The sequence below is a fragment of the Mustela erminea genome, chromosome 13 (assembly GCF_009829155.1).
Source record: "Mustela erminea isolate mMusErm1 chromosome 13, mMusErm1.Pri, whole genome shotgun sequence".
Lineage (NCBI taxonomy): Eukaryota > Metazoa > Chordata > Mammalia > Carnivora > Mustelidae > Mustela > Mustela erminea.
Window position 1 is genome coordinate 26,376,886 of NC_045626.1, and position 20,615 is coordinate 26,397,500.

Below are 20,615 nucleotides of genomic sequence, written 5' to 3' on the forward strand. Positions count from 1 at the left end.
CTCCATGACAATGTTCAGAGTGCAGTGGTACAAAAGAAAACAAGGGCCATCAACCAACACAGGTTTACTAGAGTCCGGTGGGGCCAGAGCCTGTCTGCTTCCTGGAATAGATCTCTGGGCACATTTCAGGTTTGAAAGTCCAAACTTCTCAAGATGGAGCAGGTCACATGCACATTCCTACAGCCCCCGGTTTTGTACTTAAACTGTGTCAGTTGGGTCCAGATATCTGTCTTCTTGGACAATGCTTCACCTCCATCCAAGCCACACCTTGTGGAGAAAGACAAGTCCATGTCTGTGGTTCCTTCTTCTCTAGTCAGTATTTCTTTTGGAGCATGTTGCTGAGCCCCAGCTAAGAGGCAGCCTTGGCTCTGTAGAGTGCGGTGCCGGAGTCTGTCCTCCCCAGGTGGGCTGGACTTCACTTCATTTACTGACTTCCACATTAAGCTGGTGGCTTCTGGGAAGTCAAGGAGAGGCGCGACCTGCTACCATAGCCACAGACTTCTTTCCCCACCCCTACCCAGCCTCAGGGTTCTGACCATATGGATTTCAACAAAGAGGTCATCACCTTCCACTGAGACCTTGATGTGGAGGAAAGTAGAACAGGGTCTGGTACCACTCTGGTTCAATCCTTATGACCTAGAGCAAGCTACTAACCTCTATGGCAGTATTTCTCAAGATATATTCCCAGAATTCCAGATTCAGAATCACCTGGTACAGATCTGGGCTCCCATCTGAGTGACAGAATCAATCTCTAGGAGTAGGACTGCACTCACATTTCAGAACCATGGTCTAAGGCCTCTGGGTTTATTATCTGGCAAATGGGACTAACACAAGCCATAGATATTTAATGAGATTGTTAGAAGGATCAAAATATTATGGGATATGTAAAATACTACACGGTCTGGCTTATTGATTAGTTGCACATTTGGGATCCAAACAGATCTGTGCATGGTATCTAGCTTTGCCACTTACCAGCTATGTGGCCTGGAGAAAAGTGTCAAATTTCAGTCTGCAAATTGTGGATAATAATACCTAGCTCCTGGAAACCACAAAAAGACTGAATTAAATAAAACATGCATGTAAAATGTTTCACGTATGCCCAGCACATGGAAAAACATTTCAATCATGGACCCATTCTTCCACCTGTTAAAGAAGCTATCTCAGGCACAAGTCAGAGCATCCCTCCTGTTTTAGTACTACATTGAATCTCATGACACTTTTCCTGAAGAATTTCTCTGCTGGTTCCTAGGTTCTGCCTTCATAAGCAAGGGCCCAGGCTCTCTCCGTTCCTGTTAAGGCTTGCAAACAGTTATTAGGCTGCTTACTTGGGATTATAAATTGGTATCTTTGCTTTCTGAGCAGTTGCGAAGAGTTGATTCCTTTCTATTTCCCCTACTCTACATCTTCTCTCTTCACATACAGACCTAAACTTTGGGGTGTTAGCCTTGCCAACTACAGCCACCAAAGTCATTGTCAAGAAGGTTAAAAATAGCTTAGCTTATTAACAGACAGTTGATATCTAAAGCTATATCTTCACAGCAGCCTCTACAACGAAGGGTTGCAAAAGATATCAAGGAAAGGCAAACCAAAAGTCTGTTTTAAGCTGATCCTGGCAAATCTCTAGCAGTTGTGCCCCCTAAACTAGCTGCCTTTGCCCTAGTTCTCAATATTCCAAGTCAGGAAAGAAAAGGGTAGGAACTATTTGCTGTGGTGCTTGAAGAAAAGCACTTTACAATCAAGGCCACCTCCTTGACCCAGAGTCAGTTCTAAAGCCTCCAGCTGATTCTGGATTGATTGATCCCCAAAGAGGTCCTCCTCCACCAGTCAATTCTTGGTAATCCAAAACTGTGCTTATTTATCCCACTATCAATAGAAATAAAGGATACCCTGCCTCCCCGTCTTTGCATTAGGGAAGAAAAAAATGAAGGAAGAAAATCTATTTCAGGTGTAACTAACACCGGGCAAGAGGAACCTTTCGGAAATGTCTGCCCCAGCAACTTTCCTCCGAGACTGAAGAAAAATGCCCCTTTTGGGGTGAGAGCCTTGGAGCTCCCCGCAGACATGTGACTGGATTCCAAACTCGGAAACCCCGGGAAAGAGCCGGGTTTCCTGCAAGGCAGCCAGCGTGCAGCATTTCTGATCCCATGGCTACCCTCCTTCATTTCAGGCACTCTGATCGCCTGCGGTAGGGATTTGATTTTTTTTTTCTAATATATTTTCATAGCATTGTGGGCTGGAGAGTGGCCTTTCTCCAAGCAAGTCCCGCGCGTCAGTCCTCAGGAAGTCGCTGTTGTCGCAGAGCCCATCCGCAGGTCCGATGAAAAGCAACAACTAGCCAGGAAACCCTCGGCTGAGCCTTTCATCCAGGACCTGGGTCCGCACAGCTCAGCGCCACACCCGCAGGGAAGCTCCAGCCCCGCCTCCGCCCTCCTCGGACCCGCCGGTCCTCCTCCAGTTCCTTAAGAGGAGCCGGCACAGGAAGCACCCTGGGCTTTGGTTTCTCTCAGCCAACTCCCGGGAACCTGGAGGGCGAAGCCCAGCCTGACCCTCGTCTTCGGTGCACCCAGTCTGATCCCGCAGCATTTCTTGATTCCAGACTGAAAGAGGGAAGAGGTGGGGGGAGACCGAAAGTTATAGACCTTCTCCTCCTGCCTCCCAAGATTCCGTATGGCACATATTCCCGTCAGAGAAGCCCCAACGCTCGCCCGGCCCTCCTTCAGGGAGGCAGTGCTGGACTGCGGGATCCGAGAGCGTTGGCAGAGAGGAAATCCCGTCAGTCCACTGGCTTCCTGGAGGAGTAGCCACTCGAGCCAAAGAAGGCAGCGGCCCGGCGCCTGCGGAGGTAACTGGCAGCACTGACAGAGAGCTTCAGGATGAAAGGAGGGCAAACGCCTTCTGGCATTTTCTCGAGGCCCAGGGACAGGGCCGAGGGCTCTCCATGGACTATCCGGGGAGTCCGCCACCGCCTACGGGAGCTGGGCCAGCGGCTGTCCCGAGCGAGAAGTTTCCTGTTGCTCCTACGCACGGGGAGGCTAGGGCCGCGGTGCGGTGCTGCTTTGTTCCTCCTACAGGAAGAAAGCGCCCCGAGCTGGGGTGTGAAGGAGGGGAAAGGTCCTTTTCTTAACCACACCTTCACCCATTAACACTCTTCCTTTCTCCACGCGGAGCCTGGGGACCTCTGAGTTCAGTCCCATCCAAACCGTGGGACGCGCTGAACACGCAGGCACCTTCTTCCAAGAACCCTCCCAATCAGGGGTGAACTGCTTGCACTCTTTCTCTCGGTTATTAAATGGAAAGACCATACAGTTTTCTCGTTGTCTGGGCGTGATTCACTCCGCAACTGCCTGTCTCCATTTCTTTTCCATAAAGAGGGCAGTTCTCAACGGACATAATGCTCCCATACCCTGTCTGCTCCCAAGCAGCGGAGTAGAGAGCTAAAGGGGAAAGAGTTCTGAGCTCCCACTCAGATCTCCACTTCTCTAGCCTAACAATCGTCTCTCCCAATCTCGTACCCACCCACTCACCTCCCCCCACCGCCCCCCCCCAAAAAAAATCACTCTTTGATTTGTAGCGAAGCTTCTCTGGGCAAAGGGTCTCGAAGCTTGCAGCAGGTAGCTAGAGCAGGGCTGTAAGGCTGGACCTAGATTTTTCTCCAGAAGTTAATGCAAAGTGAAAGAAGTGGAAGGAGTGTGCCCAGAACCCGGAGACTGGATTTGACATTGGGAGTAAAAAGCGCGTTTAATCCGGGGACTCTCTTCCCCACGCTGGGCCATCCCACACCACCACCCACCCGACAGGTTTGCAAACCCAGTTTCAAGCCCTAGGAACTTGAGCCAGTAAAGGTCATTGCCCGGCTCTGAGCCGCAAAGCCCTGTTCCTCTGGGGGCGGGAACTCTAGTATTCGTAGACACTCCAGTCACTGGGTCGCAAACTTGACCCTCTCACCTGCACCACTAGGACCGGCGGCGGCTGGCGCGCGTGTGGACTAGTGGTGCACAGTCGGTCTGCGGCGCCTTCCACCCGCCAGCATCGGGCTGTTCTCTTAATGAATTACTAATGAGTTAAAATTGGGCAGCAGGCTTAATTAAAGCGTAGAGGCAATGTGTTTACCACATTGTAATTGAACTCATTAGGGCTATGGCTTTTTGTTTTTTAAGCAGCCGCCTTCCTTCTCTGCGTCGAATAATCTATGGGAAGCGTTTATTAGAGAAGGAGGGGGTAGGGTAGAAACAGTCCATCAATTCTTTCAATGAAAAAGACAGGGTGAGAGTGGGGAGGGGGATACGACCTCTATTACGCGGAGGTTTTGACGGAGCCAGGACTAGACCGAGGCTTAGCAATACGTTCCAAGGGTAGAGTGGCCCAGAGAGCGCTGCCGGCGCTTGGAAAGTTGCCAAAGGAAGGACCAGGCCGGAACCCGAAAGTCTACCTTTGTAATACCACTCAGTCCTCCCGAATTCGGCCGGTATCCCATATTCTCACCACCACTGCCCGGAGCGCTGGACTCCGCTGGAAGCCCGGCCCGCACTCGCCCTGCAAGCGGTCTGACACTTCACAATGAGATGGATTCGGCTAACTTGTCCTTTTAAAGCAACATAAGAGGGCACCTGGGTGGCTCAGTTGGTTAAGCAACTGCCTTCGACTCAGGTTATGATCCCGGGATTTCGGAATTAAGTCCCGAATCAGGCTCCCAGCTCCACGGGGAATTTGCTTCTCCCTCTGACCTTCCCCCTTCTTGTGCTCTCTCTCACTGTCCCTTTCTCAAATAAATAAAAGTCTTTAAAAAAAAAAAAAAGGGAGAGAAAGAAAGAAAGAAAGAAAAATAAAGCAATATAAGGCCCTAAAGACTTCCTCCCTGGCTGTGCTGAGAACTCACTCCTGTCTCCAGTGCCCCACCCCCCCCAAAACACACACACACACACACACACACACGCACGTCCGTTCTGGAGACACACAGTGGGTGCCTTTGACCCGTGCTTCTTATGGACTCCCCCCTCCCGCCGGACCTCACCTCGAGTGGTTGTCCCTTCCCGGGGACTGGGACAGGACGAGGGGTCCCTGCTGGTAGTGAATTGCCCAAGGGCGGCACCGGAGAGGCGCACCTGCGCGCCCTGGGATAACCCTTCTCCTGGCAGGGAGCCCAAGCTGCCAGCCCGGGCTGCACGCCCCCAAGGCAAATTGCTCCTTTTTGCCCCTGGCCTCACTCCAATTATCAGGCCTCCAAACCTCGCCTAGTTTCTCTGCTGTTTAGACCACTGGGCGTGGAAAGGCGGGGGTGGAGGGCTAGCGCTGGCGCAGCGCTCCTCGCCTTGCCCTGCCCTGCCTGACCAACAGGCGGCGTCAGAGATCTAGGTCTGAGTTGGGGAGTGGGGGGTGCGGATCTAAGCGAGCTAAGCCTAGAAGCTGGGCGCCAGGAGAGCGACCCTCACCCCCAAACTTACGAACTTGCCCAGGAGAGGAGTGGAAAGAGCTGGGTGGCTGCAAGGGACCGCCGAGAAGGGGAGAGGCTGACGGGACAGAGTCGCGGTGGAAGACCCGACCGCAAGCAGGAGTGAGGAGGACCGCGGGCTGCGGGCAGCGGAGGCGGATCCCGCGCTGGGGAGGCAGTAGGCGCGGCGGGAGGCAGAGAGCGGCAGTGGAGCCGCGGAACCAGAGGCAGGCGGGGAGGACCAAGCGCGGAGGGCCGGAGACCGCGAGGGCAGTGCAGTCAGGTAAGTGGCCTCGGCCTCCGCCCTCGGCCTTCCCTCCTTTGGAAAAAAACTGGGTTGAAAGGGACTCCAGGAACTTCCGGCCCCGGTACAAACCCCCCCGCTGACCCCTACCTCCACCCCTCCCCTCCCGCCTTAAAAGCACACCAATTCCCAAGTCCTCACTGCGTATCGTTTGTGGATTTTCTCAAATTCTCCCACCCGGTCCATCCCCCACCCATTCCACCTCCTCTCTCTATCTGACCCGGGAGGTTCAGGTGAATTGTCTCTAATTTGTTGCTAAAAGATTAATTGCAGAGGATGGGTTCATTTGATTAAGGCAATTAATCTTTGGTTACAGCGTCCTAGTGTCACTTGTGTGTTGGGGGGGTCGTATAGAAAAAGATAGAGAAAGAAGCAAACAAGACTTTTTGGAGAATTGTGGAAAGAGGCTACCCCGCCTGGGACTGCAGCAGCGTCTTCGCGCCTACACCCCGGCCGCCCGCGGCGCGGTTTCAGCACCTCCAAGCTAGGACAGCGACTCCCGCGAGCGCGCCTGGTAACTTCCGGGTTCCAGGAGTTTACGCCGCGCAGGCAGAGGCAAGAGCTGACCAGGACCAAGGGTGCAGTCCCCCCAGCTCTCCCCGCTTTTCCTGTGTCCTCGGTCCAACCATTTGGGCTTCCCTATCACCACTTCACAGCAGGATCCGACCAAATAGAGTCGGAAAAAGGAGAACCCCCCCAAAGGCTCCTAGAAAAGTTCCCAAAGCCGGAGTTTTCTCTTTTCATGAATAATTAACGCCGGTCATAAATAACTGATGGCGGCAGTGGAGAAGGGAAGAGGGAGGAGGCCGGCGAGAGAGCCAGGGCGGCCAAAGAGAGATCGAAGAGTTTGTTAAAGGACCATTAAGGAGGCCTTGCTGGGAACGGCATTCGGCATTCCTCCGTAGATCACGCAGAGCGGTTCCACCCAGGCCTGGGGTAAAAGCGGGGAGCGGAGGCGCCCAGGGGAACCGAGATTGTGCTGACCAAGGCCGGAGCACCCATGCAGGCCCCGGTCTCGGCACTTTCCCTATCCCCTCTTTTCCACCCAGGACTCATCTTCCCAGAGCCCTTGGAACATCAAGTCATCCCTGCGCCTCCGTGCCCCCCTCCCCGCGCCCTCCTCCGCCCCTCCCTCCACTCAGGTCCAAAGTGCAAAAATTCTAGGTTAAGTAGTAGAGACCCAGGGATGAACCTGGGCTTTGAACTCTGTCAGTTCTGTCCAGGCCTGTGGCAGGTCCTGCCCAATCCCAAATAATTTGCAGGCACCTTCCCAAACCACCCCCTTCGACCCCAGATTGTACCATATCATTCTTTACAGGCTGATCCAAAGTTTGGGGACTCCAACTTCAAGCTTCTCTTTTCCATCTGCCCACACCAGAACCTGGAGGAACAGGGTATTTACACGCGCGCGCGCCCATACACACACACACACACACACACACACACACACACACACGCTGCTCCATGCTCTTCCACTGCCCCTCCATTATCTCCAATTCCTCACTTCTTCTGAAAGTTAAACATACTGACCTCTGGCACCTTGTGTCCATCCTAGCTGAACTGAGACTCTTGGGCAGGGGTCTCAGAACATGGAAGAAAGCCCAAAAGGAAACCCTTGCTCCTAGTTTGGAGGCCTGTGCCAGGGCCTTTTGATCCCTCTAGGAAACACTGGCTTCTCACCAGTCTGCCTCAAATGGCCAGTGCTTGTTTTTAGAGTGGAAGTACTGAAGGCGCCTCAGCCTGGCAGCCAGCACAATCCTTCACAAGGACTCCTTAGGCCATCCCACAAGCAAAGCCATGCTTTTCCTAGTGCAATTTGTCACAGGCTCTGGGTAGAAGATATTGGAGACTGTACCAACCACTGGCTGTGAGATCCGGTTTTGCTTTAGGGGCAGGCCGGAGCCTCTTTTTTGAGCCTTTCCATTGGTTAACAGCTTCTACCACGCCTACTTCCTTTATGATCAGCTCCTGACCTCTGGATATGCCAAAGGTCATCCTGGCTTTTCTGGACTGGGAGCTGTGGGTAGCTTCCAGAAAGGAAAATTGGACCCTAGATTTTTAAATGAACATTCTTTTTTTTTTTTTTTAAGATTCTATTTATTTATTTGACAGAGAGAGATCACAAGTAAGCAGAGAGGCAGGCAGAGAGAGAGAGGAGGAAGCAGGCTCCCCACTGAGCAGAGAACCCGACATGGGGCTTGATCCCAGGACCCTGAGATCAAGACCTGAGCGGAAGACAGAGGCCTTAACCCACTGAGCCACCCAAGCGCCCCTTTCTTCTCTTTATGTTATATTAAAGAAAACACTGGAATTGCTTTTATTTTCTTGCCAACCTCATCCCCAATCCAACACTCTCCTAAACCTGAGCTTTACATTTCTAACAACTGGGAAGTTCTGGGTGGGGAAGGGAAATGAAGAGAGAATAGGGAGGTTTTAGGGAATTGTCTCCCTTCCTCAATAGGGACTATCTACCCAGGAGAATTGTGAAACTAGACAAAGGGGTGGGAGGAAATCAGATCTAGGGAGTTGGGGGGTGGATAGCCTGGAGCCATGGGTTGTTTACTTCTCATATAAAATATAACTCCCCCAAGCAGGAAGTTACTGCAAACAAGAATCAATAATGAATGAATCTCCTGTAATAAAATACTTACATAATTAGCACAAGTCAAGTGGTTGCATTATGTTAACCTTTTGCAACTCTGAGCTGGAAAATTTTGCTCCAGAATTCCTCAGAATGCTGTTTTCATTCTCAAGAGAGGGTGAGAGCCAAGTGTTCACCCAGCCTTCCACTCTGTTATAATATGGTTTTCCATTTCTGAACCAGAACATAAGTACTTCTGAAATATAACAGAAAACTCTCTTTGGTGAATTCAAAACAGTCATTAACATTCAGTTTTAAGTGAATGTTAACAGTAAATAAAGAAATCTCTTGATTGTAATAGTAGTAACAAAGCAATAATTACCCAGTAGGTGGTCATCAGTAATGATAAATGTATCATTATTACTGTGTGAGTCTGGGAACTCAGTTTTGGAAACTACTTCAGACTTTTTAGTAGCATGGCTGGTTACAAAGCATTTCTTAGCCTGCAAAAGCCATATAATTTTATACACAATTTAGGTGAAAATAAATTTAAATCTGTATATTACATTTTTAATTTCAAGTTAGTAATTAAAGTTGGTTCATTATATCTGCTCTGAAACCCTCAGTGCTCATCTCCGCGGTTTGTTTGTACAATTTGTTTCTAAGACACCCAAGGTTACACAGTTCTAAAAGATGGAAAATTTAATTATTTGCCAACATGAAGAATTTGTCGATGGTATCATAACACATCTTGAAAAAGTTTGGGACTGGTTAGCTATTTTCACTTTGAACCCCTAACCCCAAGGAAGAAAGCCTTTTTTGTTAAAAAAAATTTTTTTTAATACACAAAATAGAAAATGCCTGTGAATGTTCACTGGTTGCTATGTTTTCAAGGGAAAAAAAAAATCAATGACTCAGATTTCTACCCCCCTCTTTCCTGGGATTTATTTTGCTAATATCTAATTTCACCTCTTGCTACCACTGAGTTAACGACTGCAGGCAGGAGGAACGCTGAAAGCATGATGATCACTGGGTAGCCAGAGAGCACATGATAGTTTAATAGTGTATTAGCTAATGGGATCAAGCTCAATGGCAAAGTAGCAAATTTTCTAACAGGGAGGGGTGGGAGGAAAGAGAACAGGAAAGGGAGGGAAATGCCTTCATTTCCCCAGGAAATAAAATCCAATGTTCTTCCCACCAGTGTCAGCTGGGAAGATGTTAAATGTGTATCTATGTCATTTTCTCTCCTGTGACATGTCAACAGACAATACATACCCCCTCCCCCAACACCCACTCCTCTGCGTCCCCTCTCCAAGCTTTAAAAGGTCCTGTTCCACACCCTTTATGCTTCTTCAGTCTCAGTTTTTTCTTAAATTTTTTCCTTGAAACAAAAGAGCCAGATATTTAAAAAAAAAAAAAAAAAAGCCCCAAACCACATTTCTTATTCTTGGTGATAGTTGGAGTCTTCCTACAATTAGAGTCTTTTGCATAAATCCACCCAAATACTTGCCTTAGTTTTTCCTCTCTCACAGCCTCTATTTCTTGTTCCACTTTCTCCCTTCTTTTTCTCCCCCTTTTCTCCTCTCCCTTCTTTAGGAGTGGCAATCAAAAAAGGCAAGCATCTTGCCTCGTTATTCATTATTATAGCAGTATCTTTGAGTCGCATCCTTGCCAATGAAAACTCCATGTAGATGCCTATCCTTTTGTTGTAGCGACCTAGGTTATTCAGAAGCAGAGACAAAAGCCTGAAGTGATGTGATCTAAATGAGCTCTGGGGTTTTCCAGCTGGGACCACCTCCATTTCAAAAGACCCCCTCCTTGCTAATATGAGGAGGAGGGAAGTGGAAGGGGCGGGTACATATGTGTATGCATGCACAGAGAGAGAAAGAAGAGAAGGAAGGGAGAGAGCCTAGTGGGCTATTCCTTGTGCTAGAGTCCCTCTTTGATGCACATTCACAGGTGTGTTCAAGGAACATGTATTCATAGACATATGTGTGTCCTCGGGTATTTTGTGTGCCTTTGAATTTTATTTTGGTCAAGTAATATTTGCTAAATAACCACCAAGTACACCAAGGACATGTTCCATTCCATATTTTATTACTTCATGTAAATTATGTGCACATGTGTGTACCTTGCCGTGTTTACAAGTTTGTGAGGATTTGTGAAGAACTGTGAACTCTTTGTTATAAAAAAGAAAGTTCAATAACAAATGCTTCCATTAGTCTCTGGCCTCTGTGAACCAGTAAGGTAAGAGCCTTCTCTGCCACTTACCCAAGGGCACATTTTCTTGTGAGAATGGTTTCCTTTGATTAAGGAGAATTGAATCTTGGTTCGTTGTCCTACAGTCTATTTCTTACAGTTGTTTGTAAGAAGGATAAGGACTCTCGCTGATTTCCATAGTCATTGGTGCACAAGGATCTCAAGAGATCACCAGGGCAGGGATACAGGTGCAAATGTGTTCATTTTCCCTTCCTTTCCCCTGTTGTGGTTTAGGTTTTTATGTTTGTGCTCCCACTGCACTTCTCTCAGCCCTCCCTGGCCCCAGGGGAAAAGGCCCTTGTTTATAGACAGTATTTTGGAGAAGGCTCAAAGAACAAGAGCCAGCCTCAGAATGCTCAGAGGCTTTTTTTTTTTTTCATTTCTTCCGTGACTGCCATCATGGATGAGTCTTTAGTTTGCTCCTCATCCTTGGTTTGCTTCATGTAACTTCAGCTAGAGCAATGGAGGAAAAGCCAGGGAGTCTGAGCTGTGCTTGCCAGGCTGGATGGAAAAGTGGGAAACCAGGGTTTATCGGCAATAATTATCATTATAGTCATTTTCATTGGTAATTTTTATTATCAACGTATTTTAAATGGGCTAAGCAAACACTAGCAGTAGTTCTGGCTATCTTACACAAAATAAACACTAGACCAATTAGGGGCACAATAAAGTTCTAATGAAAGAGACTAAGGTTCCTCCAAGGAACTTGGCTCCCTCTCTGCTCACCACTAAGCTAAAATGCCATTGATGTCTTTTATTCTGGGACTGTTGAATGTTTCTAATATTATCTTGCAATAGTACAGGCCTCATCCTCTGAGGAAGGTACTACCATATATTAAATGACTACTGTGCGCCAAACACTTTACATATATTACCTTATTTAATTCTCAAACATCCCTGAGAGTTACATATCAATCTTCTCATTTTGCAGATGAAGAAATCGGGGCTTAGGGAGGTTAGGCATAAAAGCAAAATTCCATAGCTACTAAGTGATCAAAGAGATATTTATATCATTTTATCTGACTGAATCTTCCATACATTCTGATACACCAGAATTCTTGTGTCCCTTCCATTTCTGCCAATCTTCCAGTTTCCTTCTGGGCCATATGAGTCTCCTTCTGCAGATTTGGAACAAATATCAATGCCCTACCTGATGCAGAAATACCAATGTCAGGGACACCGAAGCAGTACTATTTCTGCTTAAGAGTTTAGAATGGGGTAAGAGGGAAGGAATGCGAGGGACAGAAGATGTTTCTTTTACCTGTAACTGTCATGAGTTCTCCAATACCAAACCTGGGAGCTGGAGAAGAGAAAATATCTGGTATCTGTAATTGTAGTGAATTTATATTGAGACCTTTATCTTCCTTGTGGGTCAAGGCAAATGCTATCCATGGAGATGGGACAGGTGTGGCAGAAATAGGGAATATGTTTCTGTGCCCCCACCCTGCCTGCCTTTTAAGTCTTCAAAGCCAATGTCGAGCCCGGAGCCTAATCTAGGACTCTGAGGGTTACAGGACGGGAGCCTTCTTCCGGGAGGGCTTTGAATGCAATAGGATCTGCTACGCCTCTGAGCGGTAAATTCGCGTCAGCACCGCGAACAGCTCCTGCCCCTGCTTTGGCCTTGGGATCGAACCCGCAGGGTCCCCCGGCCGCAGCTCGGAAACAGACTGCGTCCAAAGTGGAGGACTCCCCGGTCAGGTTTGGGTTCGCTTCAACCAATTGTTAAAAGCTGCAGCTGGAAACCACCTTCCAGGCTGCCGCGCCGGCCCCGTGAGCCTGCATCCAGGCGTCGCCTCTCCAGTTCCGAGAGGACCAGCTCGGTTTGCGGTTTTCCTTTGGGTCCGGTGTCTGGGCTCCTTTACCTGTCCCTGGCCTGGGTGAACCGCAGCCGCCCGGAACGGAGATGAGAGTGGAAATGCTCTTCTCTGTGTGGTGATACATCATGCAAACGGGTGACACCAGTTTAACCAATAAAACAATTTGAATCAATTAGCCGGCTGAGGAGAGTCCCGACGTGTAAAATGCATGTCAGCTCGAATAGGAAAGCATTGATTAACTCAGCCAGACCTGCCGCCTCCCACCACCGCCGGCTCCTCCCTGAGCCTGCCACGGTCCCAGGGGCGAGGACAGGGACTGACAAGAATCAGGCACCCCTGGCCCAAGAGAGGAACATGGAAGGGCCGTGGAAGACCACTAGGAGACTTGTTCAAACTGAGGAGAAAGCAAAAAAGTCAGAGGCACTGTGGGTGTCAAAAAGTTGCTCACAGACTCAAAACATGTAAACAAAATGGAATTTCGCAGTCCAGCTGCGGATTCCCTGAAATATGGAGTCTGGCTTTGAACAACTGCTCTCCACCTTCACCTTCCAAAAATATAATTGGTCTGACAGCCCAAACAGGAACCCAGACTCACTGCGGGAATAAAATTTTGCACTGTCTTAGAATTATTTGTAAATGTACTTAACCTAACATCACACATTTCCCTTTTCAGTGAAATGTTACTGCATTAAAAGAAAAGACTTGCATGGCAGTAAGCCCCTAAAATAATGTACAAATTAAGGGAAGGAGGTGGCTAGAGGTACCATGGAGTGTGGATTCACTCCTCAGGGTAATTTGGGGTGGGAGGGAACACAAAGATTTATCCTGTTTTTCTTTTCGAGGAAAGGTGTTTTTGAAGACATGTTTCAAAATAGGGATCTGTAAGAGGAAAAGGAGTTTGGGGGGTTGGGACAAAGATGAGAAGAGTTCCACAAGAAAGGAAAGATCCCATGGTGCCTTGCAGTACATTAATGAGTTGATATGACTTTTCACCCCCCCCCCCCCATTTTCAAGTCTTAAAATCCACTCCATTGTCAGGCGTCCTTTCCAAGCAGCACACACTTTCTTTCTAGCAGTCTGGGCTCTAGGAATAGTAAGCAAGCCAGACCTTGCTTTGTGGGAGACCCTGACCCCAGGGAGGGGACAGGGAATGTAGGAAAAAAGAGGCCTGGCTCGGGAACCTTCAGAAGAGCACAAGGCCTTCAGCCTTAGGAGGGAAAAGATTTGTGAATGACCATGACACTCTTTTGGCTAAGGGGCTGGGGAGGCACAAAATGTGTTTTCTTTTCTTTCTTTCTTTAAGAATGGGAGGCTTGACATTGGGGAGGGTATGTGCTATGGTGAGTGCTGTGAAGTGTGTAAACCTGGCGATTCACAGACCAGTACCCCTGGGGATAAAAATACATTATATATTTATTAAAAAAAAAAAGAAGAAGAAGAAGAATGGGAGGCTGTGGGGGGGGGGGGGCACCTGGGTGGCTCAGGTTAAAGCCTGTGCCTTCAGCTCCCGTCATGGTCTCAGGGTCCTGGGATCGCCCGCTTTGGACTTTCTGCTCAGTGGGGAGCCCACTTCCTCCTCTCTTCCTGCTTGCGTCTTTGCCTACTTGTGATCTCTGTCAAATAAATTAAAAAAAAAAAAAAAAAAAAGAATGAGAGGCTTGGGAGGCAATTGGGAGGGAGCGCTTCAGTGACTTCAGCTCCTTTGGACAGAGCCTAACTGGTGCAGCTAATGCCTTTAGAAACCAGGAAATGGGCAAAAGTTATTTCACTGCCATTTAAAACTTATGTCCCCCAAAAGTCAAAATTTTCATAACTCTGAAACTGTTTTTTGGCATTTTGATTTAAGACAGCCACAAATCCTACTTCTCTCACTTTTCTGTTTGATCTATTCTGTTTGGTTTCTTGGACTTTTGGTAAAGTGTTAAAATTGCTCATTTTCCCTTCTGTACTTAGGGTGGTTCATTGTTAATGCTCTAGGATGGAATCTGCTTGGACTTCCAATTCCTGGCTAATAAAGTTTGGTTTGATCACTTCTGCAATGAGACGGCCCAATTCTAAGCCTGTGTGTTTACCAGGCAGCAGTTGAATTCAGTTATGAAACTAAAGGAAAAACTTTAACGATTCCAACCCCAACCCCTGCTGGTATCCTGCAAGTAGATAGCTTTTTCCCTTTTTGATAAACTAGGGATAGTCATTTTGACTCCTGACACCCTGATCAGTTAAGAGACAATATACTGACACTTCACTATATTTTAGGGTATGTCTCAGCTTGGGAAGCCATGGCAAAGGGTTATTTCTCATCCTGACAGCTTTTATTTTATATTATTTTATTTTATTTTATTTACTTTCTGTATGGTCCTACATACTTTACATATGATCCTACTTTCCTGGAGGAATCTACTTTTCTGGGAGAATTGGTAACTTGCTCAATGTGGGTCAGGTTTGGGGGCCTCCTTGCTTTCCGAACTCGCCTTTTCCTTACGCTGAGGTGGCCTGCATGGGTCTTAAAAAATGGATTAGAGAACTATCCTGAATGAGTTGATAGATGAGTACACACACACACTCACTGGGGTCCTTACTTAACTGTACGATTTCTAAAATAGAAAATGTTGCAATGACCTTCTGTATCTTGTCCTAAAAAGCAAACGTATATTCAAAAGCAAGGACACTCTTCATGCTTCCTTCCAAGTTTCTAGACTGGGAACCCCCACGCAGAACTTCTCCCCTTTTTCTCATTTCGCAGTGTTTCAAAAGAGGCGATGAAGTTAATCTATTCTCCAGCTGACTGTGGTTTCTCTGTCTTCGGAGGTACAGTGAGGCTACTGCTTTGCACCGTGTACCAGAGGAATCATTCACGAAGGAGGGGGGCTCAGAGAAATAAGGGGAGGGGACAGCAACGGGCAGGGATACAGTCAATTTAGAGACGTCCTTCTACAATCCGGGGCCTCCAGGATCCAGGTCCCCAGGATGCACGCATACTGTTCGACTCTCCACTCCTAAATCAGATCTGCTGCTACAAGCACTATTGGCTGCGTTTTTTGCTCGGGGGTTGGAGAGGTTGTTGTCAATTGAGGGTTGGTTAGGTGTTAGCTTTCTTGCCTGCTGAGAAAGGATCTCGATGTGGCTCGATCTCGCTTTTCCTCCCCCCTCCCACCCTGTAACATGCCAGCCCTTTAATGTGGAGTGTCAGGGAGACGGTGACGTCACCTTGCCCGCTGGGTGGCGTCCCCTCGGTCCGACAGGAGTTCAGAGACAGAGAAAGGCGCTGTCAGACTGCGCTCCACCTGGGGCTCGCCTGCCGCGGGTTTCCGCGCGCCCACACTTTCTGCGGTCGAGGGGACGCCCCGCCACAATTCAGGCTGTCGTTCTCCCCGGGCCCGGGTTCGAGCGCCATTAGCGCCGACGAGCGCCAGGATCTTCACACGGAGCCCTCTGGAGTCCCGCCCGCTGGATTCGAGGACCCGCTTGGATGCTTCGCCTCCGAGCGCCCTCGGAAGATGGGCCGGCAGCCACGCGCGTAAAGACACCTAAGGGTTACCAGGTACTGCTGAACCCGCCGGCCCTGCCTCTGCACACAGTTGAGCGTCCCCCCGGCGGGGTGTTCCGGGTTACGCTGAGGGGCAGCGGCGGGCTGCGGTGGCGGCTGGTCTGGGATCCAGGGGAGTTAAGTTGGGGGTCGCTGGCTCCTGAGTCGGACAGGCAAGTTCGCCAGCTTCCCTTCTCAGGTCAACTAACTTTCGTCCCCTCTCCCCCGACCCGCTTTAACCACCCGCCCCCCAACCTCAACCCTCTTATTTCTGTCTCTGCTCTTACAGGAGTTTCTGGGAGGGTTTGGGGTGACAGTGGAGGACACCCAGGTGGAGGCACCCTGCCCAGTCTACAGCTGCTAAGATTGCGGGTCTCGAACGTAAAGTCAGATCTCCGCCAGGGCCGGGCCCGCGGAGCGCCGTTGCTCCGCAACGAGAGTTCCCGTTATCCCAGGGTCTTATTAAGATCCCGAGAACCCTGTTTGGAAGGGAAATGAGCATTGAAGGACCATTTGGTGAAGCTAGGGCCGGTTATGTTAGGCCCAGGTATCACATTGCGCCTTGAACTGCCATTTAACGCCCTGTCCCCTGAAAAAATTGTCTCTGATCCATCCGAAGTGACAAGCCAGGCTCTCGACTGGTTTGATCGCGTCGAGGTTTGTTCAGCCTTCCTGGATGCCGCGGAAGGTAATGAGAGCTGAGGATCCAGGGGGCAGCAGGGCAAAGGCATCGGGGATAGATGTCGCAGGGGTCCAGAGAGGGCAAGGACATGGCAATTTGGGTGAAAGGGTAAGATAGTATCTAGGAAATCGCTGTACAGCAAACTCCAGTGTACTTGGCCAGGAGTGGCAATGCTTCCGGCCATCGGTGATTTATCAGGGCAAAAGGTAGTGGTCGCAGCGGCACCCCGCATGACATGTAGCTATGGAAAGGTCACTGTCTTGTCTTCCTAGGGAATGAACAACTTTGTTTGGTTTTGATTTAGCAGCATTTATCGCAAAGATTTCTTTCGCTTGCTTTTTGTGTGTTTTCAATTTACTGGATATTTCCCCGTTTTATGGTATCCCAGTGACCAAAGAAGATAGAAATTTTACTGCAGGCCTAACCCCGGGCTTCAGCTTTCAACACTCCCACGGATTACCTGGTCCACGAATTATCTAAACCATGGGTCAGCTTTTCCCTCTTACAGATACAGAGATATCTACCTAGATCAGAAAAAGAAGTGTCACAGAAAGTTGTTCATCTCACGACGAAATTGGTCTTTTAAAGCCCACCAGTAATGATCGCCACAAATTGTTAGTTTCTTTACACAGTTTCTGGGCTTTCACAAAATCACCTGTGCTTATTTGTTCATTGTCATGAAATGACAGAAAACAGTTGTTCAGTGCCTACACATCTACAACTTCATCCTCTGAAACTGTATCTCTGGAACCAGAACCACTGAGTTCAGCAAGTGGCTTTTGAAAGATTGAAAGGAAGATGGCCTGTTTTGGGCAATCATGCATATGGCTTTGTACATTTTCCTATCTTTCAAAAAAATTCTAATTGCAGTATCAAAATATCTAATGGCAAAGATGGGGGAGGAAGGATTTCGTTTTGCTTTAATAAGTTGTGTCTCGAGCAGTAGTGCATTTCCCCCCCACCCCCACAGAAACCACGAGTACCACAAAAAAACACTTTTTTAAAGTTTTGGATTTATTTTTTTTAACCAAAATCAATCTATTTTTAAGCAAATGTAAATGGTCTTTTTAAATTGGGGTTTTGATGACCAACCCCCAGTTTTCTATAATTTTAGCAGGTATGCCATTTCATTCTAATAGCGTCTATAAATCGGGGATAAGTTTCTGAGTTTCTTAGGAATTGATTGCATTTTTTTAAACCCACAGTTAAGTTACTTTGGATGTTTAGAATAGAAGAAAAGTAATTCCCAACCCCTGCATTTCCAACAGACAACCTTGAAGACAACTAAGAGGGGTGACCTCTGTGTCTGAAACTTGGTCCCTTTGCCCAGCGCTAATCTTGTCTTAGCCAGAGCAAGGGAGTCATTATAATTGTTTAGTTAGCAAGTCAACCCATCCCATCTGTTTTAGACTGAAAAGGCTCCTAGACAACGCTTTCTCCTTTCCATTCCAGTCTCCAAGACAGACCCGGAGGGCTGGGCCCGGGCTTTCGCCGCGGAGGAAATGGCTTCCAGCCCGCTGCCGGGGCCCAACGACATCCTGCTGGCATCGCCGTCGAGCGCCTTCCAGCCCGACGCGCTCAGCCAGCCGCGGCCAGGCCACGCCAATCTCAAACCCAACCAGGTGGGCCAGGTGATCCTCTACGGCATTCCCATCGTGTCGTTGGTGATCGACGGGCAGGAGCGCCTGTGTCTGGCACAGATCTCCAACACTCTCCTCAAGAACTTCAGCTACAACGAGATCCACAACCGTCGTGTGGCGCTGGGCATCACGTGCGTGCAGTGTACTCCCGTGCAGCTGGAGATTCTGCGGCGCGCCGGAGCCATGCCTATCTCATCGCGCCGCTGCGGGATGATCACCAAGCGAGAAGCCGAGCGCTTGTGCAAGTCGTTCCTTGGCGAAAACAGGCCCCCCAAGCTGCCCGACAACTTCGCCTTCGACGTGTCTCACGAATGCGCCTGGGGCTGCCGCGGTAGCTTCATTCCCGCACGCTACAACAGCTCTCGCGCCAAGTGCATCAAATGCAGCTACTGCAACATGTACTTCTCACCCAACAAGTTCATCTTCCACTCGCACCGTACGCCCGACGCCAAGTACACGCAGCCGGACGCAGCCAACTTCAACTCGTGGCGCCGTCATCTCAAGCTCACTGACAAGAGTCCCCAGGACGAGCTAGTCTTCGCCTGGGAGGATGTCAAGGCCATGTTCAACGGCGGCAGCCGAAAGCGCGCGCTGCCCCAGCCGGGCGCACACCCCGCCTGCCACCCGCTCAGCTCCGTCAAGGCAGCCGCGGTGGCAGCGGCAGCTGCGGTGGCTGGAGGCGGGGGACTACTGGGTCCGCACCTGCTGGGGGCGCCCCCGCCCCCGCCGCCGCCTCCACCCCTGGCAGAGCTAGCTGGCGCGCCCCACGCCCATCACAAGCGGCCACGCTTCGACGACGACGACGACTCGCTGCAGGAGGCGGCCGTCGTGGCTGCAGCCAGCCTCTCGGCCGCCGCCGCCAGCCTCTCGGTAGCCGCGGCCTCTGGCGGCGCCGGGGCGGGAGGGGGCGGCGCCGGGGGCGGCTGCGTGACCAGCGTTGGCGCCGGCGCGGGCGCAGGCGCGGCGGCTGGCGCCAAAGGCCCGCGAAGCTACCCGGTCATTCCGGTGCCCAGCAAGGGCTCTTTCGGGGGAGTGCTGCAGAAGTTCCCGGGCTGCGGGGGGCTCTTCCCGCATCCCTACACCTTCCCGGCCGCAGCCGCCGCCTTCGGCTTGTGCCACAAGAAGGAGGACGCGGGCGCCGCGGCCGAGGCCCTGGGGGGCGCGGGCGGTGCGGGCGCAGCGCCGAAGGCCGGTCTGTCTGGCCTCTTCTGGCCCGCGGGCCGCAAGGACGCTTTCTACCCGCCCTTCTGCATGTTCTGGCCTCCGCGGACCCCAGGCGGGCTTCCAGTGCCCACCTACCTACAGCCCCCGCCCCAGCCGCCCTCGGCGCTCGGCTGCGCGCTTGGAGAAAGCCCGGCCCTCCTGCGCCAGGCCTTCCTGGACCTGGCTGAGCCCGGCGGCGCGGGTGGGAGCGCAGACGCTGCGCCCCCGCCGGGTCAGCCCCCTCCGGTGGTAGCCAACGGCCCGGGCTCCGGCCCTCCGCCTCCTGCTGGGGGCACGGGCCCCCGCGACCCTCTCTTCGAGTCGCCCCCGGGCGGTAGCGGTGGGGACTGCAGCGCGGGCTCCACGCCGCCGGCCGACCCCGGCGCGGTGTCCGGTGCAGGCGCCGCGGCCACCGGAGCGGGCCCCGCGGGAGCCCGAGTGCCCGCACCCCACCATCCGCACCTCTTGGAGGGCCGCAAGGCAGGCGGAGGCAGTTACCACCATTCGAGCGCCTTCCGGCCGGTGGGCGGCAAGGACGACGCTGAGAGCCTGGCTAAGCTGCACGGGGCGTCAGCGGGAGCGCCACACTCGGCCCAAGCGCATCACCACCACCACCATCACCACCCGCACCACCACCACCACCATCATCCCCCGCAGCCGCCGTCACCGTTGCTGCTACTGCCCCCGCAGCCCGACGAGCCGGGTTCTGAGCGCCACCACCCGGCCCCGCCGCCGCCTCCGCCCCCGCCGCCCCCGCTGGCCCTGCAGCCGCACCACCGAGGCCTTCTGTCCCCCGGGGGCACCAGCTGCAGCTACCCCAGCGAGGACAGCTCCGAGGACGAGGATGACGAGGAAGAAGAGCAGGAGGTGGACGTAGAGGGCCACAAACCCCCCGAGGGCGAAGAAGAGGAGGAGGAAGGTCGAGACCCTGACGAGGAGGAGGAGGAAGACGAGGAGACGGGAGTCCTGCTAGCGGACCCCTTAGTCGGGGGCGGCCAACGGTACCTGCAGGGCCGAGGGCTGTCAGAGAAGGGGAGCAGCCGGGACCGCGCTCCGGCCGCGCCGGGCGCTTTCCCACTCGCCCTGAACTCCTCCAGGCTGCTTCAGGAGGACGGGAAACTGGGTGACCCCGGCGGCTCAGACCTACCCCCGCCCCCGCCCCCGCCTCTGGCCTC

At 51.2% G+C, this 20,615-nt stretch overlaps 1 protein-coding gene across 2 annotated transcripts in view; it reads left to right on the forward strand.

Annotated features, from left to right (window-relative positions):
* Positions 1-5,630: 5,630 nt before the first annotated feature.
* SKOR2 (SKI family transcriptional corepressor 2) overlaps positions 5,631-20,615 on the forward strand; it is a 52,318-nt gene continuing 37,333 nt past the window's right edge. Inside the window, exons 1-2 of one of the 2 annotated variants that reach the window (XM_032310568.1) lie at positions 5,631-5,711; positions 18,050-20,615. The exon at positions 18,050-20,615 is cut by the window's right edge and continues 85 nt beyond it. In XM_032310568.1, coding sequence (XP_032166459.1) covers positions 18,100-20,615 — 2,516 coding nt within the window. In that variant the 5' untranslated portion in view covers positions 5,631-5,711; positions 18,050-18,099. Of the gene's footprint in view, positions 5,712-15,658; positions 15,931-18,049 lie in introns of those variants that run through there. The other variant, XM_032310567.1, reaches the window with a different exon arrangement.